Source organism: Peromyscus californicus, unplaced genomic scaffold, assembly GCF_007827085.1.
Source record: "Peromyscus californicus insignis strain IS unplaced genomic scaffold, ASM782708v3 Scaffold_9__1_contigs__length_137607984, whole genome shotgun sequence".
Taxonomy (NCBI): Eukaryota; Metazoa; Chordata; class Mammalia; order Rodentia; family Cricetidae; genus Peromyscus; species Peromyscus californicus.
The window spans coordinates 39,707,258-39,719,808 of record NW_026294617.1 but is presented as its reverse complement, the minus strand read 5'-3'; the positions used below and the strand labels follow the sequence as shown (position 1 = coordinate 39,719,808).

The window sequence follows — 12,551 nt, the reverse complement described above, 5'->3', positions numbered from 1 at the left end:
GTGTGTATTACTTTAAAACCTCATTGCACACACATAAGTCATTTTCCAAACTGTTAGCATTCTTATCTCTATTCTTTAAGTAATATTGGGGGCAAGACAAAATGTTAAAAGGTTAAAATTTGGACATAAAAAAAAAATCAAGTCTTTAGGTTCTAGAAATAACCAGAAAGTCCTAGTCATGCTAGTACATGTATTTGTGTGTATATGTGTATGTGAATGTACATGCGTGTGTGTGTGTGTGTATGTGTGTATGTGTGTGTGTGTGTGTGTGTGTGTGTGTGTGTGTGTGTGTGTGTGTCCTTCATGTCCCTTTAGGACAAAAGTCCTACGATCTATGTTATAGCTGTAGAGAATACTTACTGAGACTTTATAAAACAATACACATCACAACTTCTATTATGTTTATAATTGTCACTTATTCATTTATAATGTCACAGACTAAGGAAGGGGAAACATTTCTTTAAAATCTATTGTTCTTTTCAAGAAACAGATAAAATGCAGTAAGTACATGAAATAAAATTATAGTATTGACTTAATACTATACTTACACAACAAAGGATGTCATACCTGTGAGGTCTTTATTATTCTGCCTATAATGTGTTCAACAGAGAACTTTCAAAACAAACCTAGATAGGGTATTTCTAGGGAGTTTTTACATCTTTTCAAACTTAGCTTTTAAATCGGAATTTAGTAAACAAACAACTAACAATGAGTAGTGTGGGGATATTTTATTTGTGCTGAAATGTGATTTTATTTGTATGTTAATAAATAAAGTTGCCTAGGGGGTCAGACCTAATAGCAAGCCATAGCAGAAGTCTGGCAGTTCTAGCACACGCCCTTAATCTCGATTACATGACAGGCAGAATCTCTGTGTGTTCAAGGATACAGCCAGCATGGAGACACACACCTTTAATCTCAATACCAACCATAGAGACCTGGAGGTCTGTATAGACAGGCAGTGACAAGGAGGTCATGTGGTTGGGTTTACAACCAATGAGAAGGCAGAACAGAAAGTCAATAAAAAGACAGACACACAGGAAGTAGGTCTCTTTCTCAGGGGAAGGACTGCAGCGGCTGGTAAGCTAAAGGCTATTCACTAATTCTCTGACCTCTTGGGCTTTTAACTCTGCATTTGGCTCTGTGTTTCTTATTTAATAAGACCATTCAGAATTACACCTACAGAGTAGCCTTTTGAAGAGGCTGAGAGGGTAGCCAACACTTAGTGTTTTCCATACAACCTTCCCCAACAACAAGTACATTCCCTTCTACTTCTTCCATCCACTGGCTCACGTAACCACCTTCCTGCTTCCTCTGTTCTGTAACAAGAGGAAAGGCACTATCATGCAGGCAGCTTTCTTCTACGATCAGACAAGGTGCTGGTGTGCCAGGCTTCCTATCCTCGCCAATACTAACGCATAATTGTGGGACAGAAGGTTAAAACAGACAACTGTGAACAGTCTGCAAATTCTAATACTAAGTCCAATTCACAAAGTGTCTCTGATGACGGCGTTCACAGTCTGCTTAGTACTGCTCATCACCTTGTTTAGGTACCCTTCAACTTGAATACAGTTCCTGCTTAGGACATGCTACACTGACAGCATGTCACTTCTCTTAAAGGTCGCTTCCTTTGTTTCCTCGTCTTTCAGAATTGTTTTTTAATGCAGACAGATGTCAGGACCAGAGTTCTAGAAGGAATCAGACAACTTCACCAGCCCTTCTGCAGACTGCCTCTTAAAATGGCAGCCGTGTTTGCTGTCGGTTGTTCACTCTTGGTTCGTTTTTTAAATCCACAAGAGTACTCTCACCTGGGTCCAAAACCATCAGCTATTCTTTTACTTCCTTTTTGTTTCTTTCACTCAGAAACCTGAGAAGTTAGACATTGTAACTGTTTGATTAAAGCCTCCTTGCCCACACGCTCTTCTCTCTTGCCTGCTCATTATATATCTTAAGTGTCATTTCCCCTAACAAAATCCCTTCTCCTTTGGTATGCTGAACTTGAATGTTTGGGGTATATATTGAGGCTGTCATCACACTCTCGGTAGAACTGTCTCCATACTCTCAATCTAGCTTGCTCTTCCACAAATTCTCTGTATCTTTTTTTCACCACAGTTGCCATTTTGGTTTTCCTGACCTTTGTAACCATACAGAGACTGAAAAGGTTGGAGTGTTGCAATGTCCACTAATGTTAATAAACAATACTACCAGTGTTCTAGTTCAGGTAATTTGGGAAAATACTGTACATCTTCTAGATGAAAGAACTAAATAAATGAATTACAATGTATCTACCAAATTCCTCTGTGTAGATCTTACATAGAAACACAGGGAGCCATCACAGGATGGATGCAATGAGTGCTTTAAAGGGCCAGGGATGGTGAAGCTGGAAAGCTAAAGAACACTTGAGGCTTCCGTGACTTGTGTCTCTGGAGATCACTTCCACCACTGCACTTAAGTTAGCCATGGCTGCATCAGAATTGGTCTCTGTTTTCTCCAAACTTCTGGACCAGGCTGGGGCTACAGCCCATTCACAGGCACATGAGCTCTCACTTAGCATCTGCTAAGATATAATCCTCAATACCAAGCCAACACAACACCTTCAGTATCATCCTAACTAGACATTCCTTGAAATACCACTGTATCACTTTCAAAGTTCACATGTACTCTCAAGCCAGATGTCATTTCCTCAAGGATATACTGACCAAATCAAGTAGTTTTTGAAGAGCCTGCATTGATAGTTTGCCACAATATGGTCTACCTAGAAATCATATTTACATGGCAAGTTAGTATTTCAAAGGAGCATTTGGAATGTTTATTTCATAGGATTAAACCTGTTCCAATCACCCTATAATTCTGAGTCCTCTAAAACAAGTAATATTTTAGGAAATTGCTTCTAAACTTTAAAGGAAGAGAGAGCAATTCAGTGTCAAAATATAATTATCGAAAATTACCTTTGGAATACAAAATCTCTTTACTTTGTGACCCTAGGTAAGAGGACTCCAATGAAGCTGATACCTGAATGGACACAGTAGTAATAACAGTAGTAGTAGTAGTAGTAGTCATCAAATTTCACATTCATGATAACTATTCTGAATAATATAATGCATTTCTATTGTCTTCAGAAAAAATGTGCATTTTTTTCAAATAAATCACTGACTAATTTGCCTGAGGGCCTGAGTTCGATCCCTAGAACCTATATGGTAAAAGTGACTCCAACAGGGAACACTCAGAGAACACTCTGACCTCCATAGGCACGCCATGATGCACACACACACACACACACACACACACACACACACACAGAGATGCATGCATGCATGCACAAACATTCAATATACAAGTTCTGTGTTCGCAACTCACAGAAGCCTATATTCCATGTGACTTCATCAACTTTTTTCACATTTTGGATGCATGAAAGGCACCCTCTCTATTCCTTATAATCATGTCAAGAGAGATAACAAAGTTTCCTAGGGAGTAAACTATTTGAAGCATAATTCTACTTCAAAAAAATATCTTCCCTTCTTCAAACAACTATCTAGGAAGACAAATAACTGCCTATTCAATGCACTATGGCTTCCCCCAGTCTTTAGATAATATAAGAATAATCACAGAAACCTAAAGTGAGAACTTTAAAAAAGTGGGGAAAGTATCAAAAAGAACTCTAACTGTATAAAATTAAAAAACTCTTTCAAAGACTCTTGGCTATCAGAGGCACATGTGACAAGCACTTCCCTAAAATTGTGACAGAAAAAAAGAGATATAGCAGTTGTGCTATGCTTTCTTAAAAGTAATAATATGTACAACACTATAACCATGGATATGCTAGGAGTTTTATTTCTCCCAAGAATATAACTGTAGTGCAGACATAAACATATATACATATAAATATGAAAACACTATATAGACACCAATTTTCCAATCTTAAATTAAAAAAAAAAGTCTACAGACATCTCATGGCATGTCAACTGAGCCTTTCAACTATCTGCTTCTCAATTAATGAATTCTCCCCCTGCCCTTCCTGAATATGCCTCATGACTCATCAGAAATGAACACCAGTTAACAGGGACGCTCCCACCCCTCTTCTTCCACCACAGTGTTGACATTATTATGAAATATGCCTGTTAGAGCAGACAACAGATACACCACACTACCAAACTAAGATCAATTCTCCTTGAGGCTCCATATGGGATATGGCTTCCATCCCCCCCAAAAAAAACTTGTGTACCTCTGACAGCCATCAAGAAAACATCAGCAAACATAACTTTACGTGGCTAGAAAAGAACCACATTTTTTTTTTTTAGCATAACACTTTGCAAGGGAAAATGTACTCCAGTGATAAAAATATCCAAAAAGAATGTGCCGAGGACCTATGCCATTGTGCTTTGTTAACCAGCCAGATGCTTTCTCAAGAATGTGATCAGATTATAAAAACTGGACATACAGCAATTCTTCAGAGCCTATAACACCACAAGAGAAGCATCCCTTCACCTTCCCTTGCATGCAAAGCAATGCCCTACTCCAAACACGTGAAAATCTTTTATCCCTGTGAGTTTGTTTGGCTTTGTTTGGTGTTTTTATTTTCTAAGGAAGGTCTGTCCTAACAAAAGAAAACATATATTAGGCATTTGAAGGTAACTGCTGTTTACTGAAAACTATTTTAAAGTAAGTTTCACTGACTTGCTTCTGTTTGGTAACTCCAGGACAATGATAACTATAGTGTTTCCAAACATCCCAGAGTAGCAATCATACCCTAGTCTGGCCTCTGAGAGGTGTTAAGCTTATCCTCCTAATTATAAGTCTTTCTCTGTTATTACCACCTCATCATTAACTTTCTAAACTAAATAGTAGTTTTGAGGAAATAAAAATAGATGTAAGGTAGTACTTTTGTTCAAATTTTGGCTACAATGGATGAGAAAGACAAGTCATTTTGTTTCTGTGTATAATAAACATCTTTACCTTGTAAAAATAAGAGTCACTTTTAGTGTATTTTGACTAGCAAACTCTAATTTAAGCTTTTTCTCAGAATACTGCTGTCTTGCTTTATTTCAAAACAGTGCTGCCACACAGAACACAAGCCATATTTGTTATATCAAGTTTTCTAGTAGCTTGGATGGGAGGGGGAGGGTAAAAAAAGTTTTTTTTTTTTTTAAAAAAAGGGGAAATTAATATAATAAAATGCTCTATCAAGACCAATATTCAATACATTGTCGTTATAACATAGTTATATAAATATAATATTAATCAAATATTTTACATTCTTTTCTTAGAACAAAATTTTCACAAGCCAGTATGTATTTCACGCTTTAAAGCAATATTCAGAACTAGACACATTTCAAGCATACAACAACACGTGTGGCTAGCAGTTTCTGTACCAGCCAGCACATTCTAAACTTCCTGGAAGATAGAGATTTTGATCTAAAAGTCCAGACACTTGAAAATCTCCTGATGCACACTGTCAGTACCTTAAACCGAACCAAACATCTAGTGAACATATTTTGTTCACTCCTCTACTGTCCTGACTATCGTATTCATTGCCTTCTCTAATGCCCTTCAAAGCATTAAAAAAAAAAAAAAAAAACAAAAAAAAACTTAGTGGCCCATTCATTTGGGCTTATTCCAAGCAAGGTCTAAGATGCTCTCTAGTCCACATATCTACCACCAAGCAGAAAGCCAGAAGGGGCAACAAGACCTTTCTGTTTCCATAAACGGAGAGATCAAATACAGGCCTGCCGTATGGTGACAGTGATAAGTGCAGGGTAACAGTTTTACTTACAACAAAAATTGGAAACATTATATAAGAATAGCACACTCTTCCTCAACGAGGACTATCACTGCATGTTTCTCCCCACCCCCTCCGTCCTCAAGGAGAAACCTTGAGGTAATCTCTTCTTGCTCTGAACAGAACCAAGTGTTTCATTTCACAGGAATTCCATGCCCTGAGCAAGAACAGAATGTTAGAATCAAAATTTAATGAATTCCACTTGGAGTCTGCCTCAAATGTGGAAGTGTACACACACAAACAGTAATATCCCAAGCCACGTAACACTGTGCTTTCCCTTCTGACATGTGCATCCTAGGCTCAAATTTGCAAGAAAAAACGAAAATGAAATGAAGCATGTGTGAGGTTTGTCTAAGTCTCTCCCAATAGTAAAATGTGGCCACGATGTCTTCAGTGACTGCAATTATAAAACAGATGAACAGGTTTTCTGGTGCTGACCTAACCTGTTCTAGAAACACAACAGTCAACTTCATAGTTCTCACTGAGGAAACTCTTCATTAAACAAAGAAATATAAAGACTTTATGTCTAGATTTGAAAAAAAGAAAAAAAAAAGCCTAACAGAGATTAAAAAGAAAACGTAACCCCCTGCAAATACACAAAACAGGATCACTAGGACATGGTATGTTTCTTGAAAGCTACTTAACTTTAACTGTCACCAACTTTTAAGAAGGCAAAGACAGAAGTGACAGCCACGTGCTTTCTCTAGTTATGAAATAACGTATTGTCTCAGGCTACCAACTATCTATCTAACACATCCTGTGTACTGAACTAAATTCTTCAAGGATTCTGCAGTCCTTGAACTTTCATTTTTAACTTGTCTTGGTGATCAGAATTTTATCTGGAAAATAGGACCAGGAAACAACACTAGCACTCTGAAGCCACAGCAGAGAATGTGGACAGGGACACTTAGCCTGGTGTGGAAAAGTTATGCCCTAAGTAAGTTCTTTGTATAAACACTATGTTGAAACCTAGGAGAGAGGAATAGCATGTCCATTGGTGTACTATTTCAAAGCACGTTGCAGAAGGTCTGCAAATCCAAAAGCCATAATTATGACTCCCCTCTCCATGTATTAATTTGTTTATGAAATTCCTTGGAGTATGGCAGAGTTTATTAATCGCTTGCTATGGTCTGTGCCTGTGCTGGTGGGTACAGAAACCTAAGACAGTGTCAATAACCTTCCAGGCAGCTTCTAACTTTGTTTTTAATCCTGGGGATGCAGACTGCTCGAAACCCATCTTAGCATCCCAGCAGCCAAATAGGCTTACAAGCCAGAGAGACTTAAGAACACACTTAAGCTTGTCTCAACACCCCTGTAGTTGTAACATGCTGTGGGCTAGCCAAGAAGGCTTCAGCTCCATTTTTATATATGTAATTTTTTGGTTCTCTTGTTACAGGCTCTGGAATCAAAGTACTCTCCCATGACACATTACTAACAATAACAGATTCGGGCATTTTTTTAAAGAGGTTGAGGGAAGGCTACATATTTTCTTGTTTTTGTCTAAAAAACAGTCTATATGCTGACTACTTTTCGTGAAAGCAATTTGACCAGCCTACTGCGGCTCCACCCTGGAAAGCTCTATACTTACTTTTCTTACAGTTTTTTTTGAGTGACGCACTACAAAACGACCAGAAAGGGAGGAAAAGCGGCAGCCCTCTAAAGCAGGGCGTCTTCCGCCCTGTAAACTTGGCAAAAAAGCACACTGGACTGAAATACAGCACTCTCCATATAAGGCAGCCCAGCTAAACATGTCATGCGTAATTTATGGGTGGCAGGCAGAGCATTAACCTCTGCGTGCACATACTTGGCCCACATGAAGCCAGTGCTGGATGGCAGCCCCCCGACAGAAGGATGCGGGCGCGGCCGGGACCCGCGCAGCCGGTGGCCGTCCCTGCCGTCCCTGGCCGAGGTCACCGAGTTCAGAGCACTCGGCCACGCACCTGCCCCCCGCTCCCCGGCTGCCAGTCCTGTCCCCGCAGCGCCCCGCGGGGGGCCCGCAGCGAGGCGCGGGCCAGGGCCGGGAGCCGCAGCGCGCCGCCGCCGCCGGTGCGAGCCGGGGACCCCCGAGCGCCACCCCAGGCCGCCGCCGCCGCAGCGCCGCCCGCAGCGCCGAACAATGCGCGGCCGCCCCGCCACTCACCTCTCACGTGGCCGTGCAGGCTGCCCGCCGGGGCCCCGACTGCCCGGGGCATTGTGGGATCGCGACTCCGGGATGCCCGCCACGGGAAGGAGAACTGGCCGGGTCGGGTCACGGGAGCATGGCGAGCGCCCCGACTCGTCGGGCTGCGGCGAGAGACTGGGGCATGTCGCCGTGCAGCCTCTTATCGCCGCGCGCCGGTTTCCGCCGCTGCGCGGCCCCTCCCCCGCGCCAGCCCCGCCAGGAAGGCGCGCGGACGCGCCCGCCGCCGAGCTCCCACGCGCAGCCCCGGCCCCCGCCCGTCCGCCCGCCCGCCCGCCCGCCAGCCCGCTCCCTCGCCCGCCAGCCCGCTCGCTCGCTCGCCCGGGCCCGCGCCGCTTACCGCCGCTCCAGCTCCGAGGGCTCCGCGCCCAGCCCGGGCGGCCCACAAGGTTAGACGGAAGGTTAGAGTCAGCGGCCGGGCCTGCCGGGGCAGAAGCGCCGCACTGCCTGGAACCTGGAGGGCGAAGGGCGGGAAAGAAGCCGCAAGGGTGTTGGCGGGTATCTTCCTCCAGCAGTCAGCACTCCACAGTTTCGGAGTTCTGCGGGAAAACTGATCGTCACCCAAGCACAAACCCAGGCCACCTTCCCGTCTAACCAGGAAATAAAACTTGCAGTCTAGAGGCGCCCTTACTTCCAACTCCGCAGTGTGGTGTACAGAAAGCAGGGCTCCCTCTTTGAAAATAAAATAACATCTTAGGAGATGCAGAAGTACTCCCACGCAAGCAAGCCCCGGGCAACGGCCTGAGCAAATGAAACCCCAGCCCCCTAGTTCCCTGGGTGCTGTCCTGTAACTTGGTTTTAAATGAAAAGAATCTTGGGCTTCTGAGAAGAGATAAAGTTTGAAGATCTGCGGACGGGATTTCCTGTGAATTTAAGGAATTCTGATAACTTGGTCAAGGATGCTTTTTAACTAAAAATGCTTGCTCCGTGGTTTGAACATAATTTGAGTAGGGGCGAGGGAATGCAAACTGTAACAGGATTTCTCCCTGTATGTTGTACTGAGAGAGTGAGGCCGGCTTTCCTAGGAGTAAAAATGTCAGGAAAGATGTTAGGGTGCACAAGTGGTTTGCAGACGTACCCATAACAGACCTGAGTAATAGATCCTGTGCTGGGTCCGTGAAACACTGGCTGAATCCTGCTTTCTGATCCCTTCCTGGACTAATTAATTAACTAGTGCCACTTCTCAGTGTTAATCATTAAAAGTACCCAAGTCCCCAACAATGGAAACAAAGTAAAATGACCCTAACATTTTTTTTCAGAGAACAGGGACAGGGAGTTTCTAACTGACAATTAGTAACCACCGTAGCCCGGGGACTTCCTTTCTTCACAGCGTTTATTTCAGAAGCTAGGTGGAATGTGGGCTATGGCAGAGATGTTAAGTATAGGTAGGAATGCGGGGGTGTGGGGGGTCCTTATACAAGGATTGTACTTTGTGAGCAGCATTGTAGGGAAGAGACAACCCCATCCTTTCTGCTGGATAGTTAAATGCTATGGTGGTAGACAACAACACCAAGTGACCCAGAGAAAGGGAGGAATTATATATTATAACTAGTGCCTTGAAAGATGTGCAGAAATCAGTAAGATAAAAAGAGAGTTGATGGGCTAAGAAATGACTCATTCTTAAAGAAACTGGGTCTCAAGCATGAGGACCTGAGTTCAAATTCAAAGCAGCCCAGGCAAGGTTCCCTAACCACGGTGCTGGAAAGGAGGTAGAGAATGGGAGATTCTCAGAGGCCATTGGCCAACGGTTGAGTTCAAGGTTCAATGAGAGACATTCAAAAAATAAATAAATAATAAAACGGAAAGTAAATTTCAGAAGATAGCTGATGTGGACTCCTGACCTTCACATGTACATACACCTAGGCACAGGGAGTTGGATGGAGGTGGGCCCTTGGAACAGTGGAGAAGGGCAGAGGACAAGCAAGAAAGCTATCTGTTCAATTCCATGTGGAGTCAATGCATTCGTCTTCTCTATCCCTTTCTGTAAAAGGAGATTGCAGTGTAGGCAGGAGAGGAAGCCACGAGCTTCAACTTTACTCAGAAAACCATGATGAACTAGTTTGCAGGACCAGAGAGATAGGGTGGAGTGTCTGGACTTGCATTCTAGAAAGATCTCTGGCAAATGCTTAGAGGGTGACTCTGAGTGTATTCAGGGATGTTGGCAAAGGAAGGGTGAATGGGTGTAGACACAGTGGAAAAGTGACTCATTCGGGGGACTGAGGAAGGGAGGGGCATTGGGAGACTCCCAAGCTCCTAGTTTAGCCTACTAGATTGCTACTCGCCTTTCAGTTGCTTCCCATTTTCTACCAACAGAAAGAACCCTGACTTCCTGATAGCACAGGCTACCTTTGCACCTGCTGTGTTAACATCCATGCCCCTCTGCTCAGACCGTACAGTGAGCTGCTGAGACCTAATCCTGTCTGAGGAATTAATTTAGTTATGCTCAGACTGCTAGCTACTTCCAAGTTAGGGACTTGTTGATCTTTTTCTCACATGCTAGAAAACATGCCCTTTGCAACTGAACATAGTGAAAAACAGGACTTTGAACCTATGTATGGCACAAGAGGGGAAGCTGTCTACTGCAATACTCCAGGTTGGGGAACTTTTAGAAACAACACAACAAAAAAAATTGAAACAGACACAAATTTTGTTTCATCAAATAGAACAAAAAGAAATTCAAGAAAGGCACTAAAATGTTAGAAACAATAGAATAAACATTCTAGTTCAAAGCAAGTTAAAGAAAAAAATGTTATTTTACAAGATAAAGAGAAAAAGAATGTTATGATCAAGCATTCAAGCCAATGTAAACCTTAGAAATGAGCCAAAACAAATGAAGGTCTGAAACAACATTGCCGTTGAGTAAGCCTCACCTGTTATCATTTAAAATTTTGAACCACTGAAACAAACATAAAATCAAAAGTTAAAAATATTAAACCATGTTGCTTTCAACTACCAATAGCCACTGAGCCACATTTCAAATTGTGGAAACTACTAAAAAAATCATTACAGTAATAAAAAGCTAATAGCCCCCCATTTAGAATCTACTAGTACTTCTTCAGGGAGACCATTTAGGTGTTAGAGTTTTCAGCCTCATGAGTGCACACATCCATAAGCACGAAAGGGCAGTCATTTGCAGGAAGAAAGGGAAATTACAGAGACAATTTCAGATGAAATCAAACTACATTTTTAGGTAAAGGAAAAAGTGTTCACTGCAGGCTCCTGAGCTATTTCAGTCCTTTCAAGTCTTAATTATACCAATGAGTCCAACAGGACTACAGTCATGGATTTGGCAGATAGTATCAGCTCCTTGTTTTCCAACAATATAGATAAAAGAAACAGTAACATTTATTTTTCTCAGCCAAATGGAAGTCTTTAAGACCCATGTAAGAGTGTTTATGTTATAAACTCTGTGTTCTTTGTTCTGTGTACAGCATTCACAGCTCAGTAGTTCCCACTACCTTTTAATATAATGTCTTTTCTGCCTCCTCCTTCTATGTCATCTAAACCTAAGAAAAATGGTTGTAAAAATAGAAATATGAAAACTTTTTGAAACACTTATCTATAATTTATTTTTACTATACTGGGATAAAATAATTATTTATAATAATGTAGTTATATAATACATGATAATACAATATAATAAATGATATGATAATACTGATTAAAATAATTGATTGCATGACAGTATCAAAGCTAGAACCCAGCCCCAGTTCCTACACTTCCTTATCATGCTTAGGTAAAAATAGTTAAGATAAGAAGCTTTTAGAAGTAATTAAAACAATGCAAACACTTGTATGGAGAAGCACTGTTAAGCCTATGCACTTGTACCTATGTTATTTATATTGCATACCAGGAAAAAGGTAACTTCTTCTGTAGTCTGAATTCAAACTTGTTCACAACTGAATATCTATACTTGACAGAGTTATATGAATCTATTTATTTGTCTGTTTATCTTCAAGGGTAATTAGATGTTTCAACACACAAAGTTCTTTTAATGCCCATTATCTAAATATAGATAATACATCTCTTATACTACAATATGAAACATACCGATTATTGTATGAATTACAAAAAAATTAATTTCATATAAAATCAATATATTTTCAATGTTTATAAAATTAAAAGACTTCAAATACTGATTTAATCATGTACTTCTTACATTACCTAAAAGTTAAGTCTTGTGTATAATTGTTTGAGGATATATTAAAATGAAGAGTTTAGTAGCATGGCATGATAGTAGGGGCAGATGTTGGGGACCACCGGCCTGCTTGTGGTGATATATTGTGCACCCTAATAAACTTGCCTGAGGATCAGACAACAGAGCCAGCCACTAGATTAGACATAGAGGTCAGGCATTTGTGGCACACATTTTTAATCCCAGCACTTGAGAGCTCAGGCCTTTGCTTGGGAAGCACACATGCCTTTCATCCCAGGAAGTAATATGGCAGGGCAGAGAAAGGTATAAAAGGTGTGAGGAAACAGGAACTCACTCTCTTTAGGCTGAGGATTTCGTAGAGGTAAGAACTAGTGGCTGGCTGTTCTGCTTCTCTGGTCTTTCAGCTTTCACCCAGATATCTGGCTCTGGGTTTTTTATTAAAA

General features: G+C 41.4%; 2 protein-coding genes across 17 annotated transcripts in view; one reads left to right on the top strand and one right to left on the bottom strand.

Annotated features, from left to right (window-relative positions):
* The window catches only part of Mbnl1 (muscleblind like splicing regulator 1), a 172,795-nt gene that overhangs the window by 138,972 nt on the left and 21,272 nt on the right, over positions 1–12,551 (bottom strand). For 3 of the 16 annotated variants that reach the window (XM_052731946.1, XM_052731948.1, XM_052731950.1), the window contains exon 1: positions 7,914–8,137. The exons of 2 other annotated variants lie outside the window; for them this stretch is intronic. The gene's annotated coding sequence lies outside the window, so the exon portion shown is untranslated. Of the gene's footprint in view, positions 1–7,913; positions 8,145–8,292; positions 11,427–12,551 lie in introns of those variants that run through there. 11 more of the 16 variants (XM_052731949.1, XM_052731951.1, XM_052731952.1 and 8 more) reach the window with 9 other exon arrangements.
* On the top strand, positions 7,587–8,546 carry LOC128106028 (basic proline-rich protein-like). Its single transcript, XM_052731330.1, has one exon. It carries the CDS (start codon positions 7,587–7,589, stop codon positions 8,544–8,546), a length of 960 nt encoding a protein of 319 aa, XP_052587290.1.

Coding starts and splice junctions, on each gene's coding strand:
- LOC128106028 (XM_052731330.1), top strand. CDS start 7,587: ATGAAGCCAGTGCTGGATGGCAGCCCCCCGACAGAAGGATGCGGGCGC.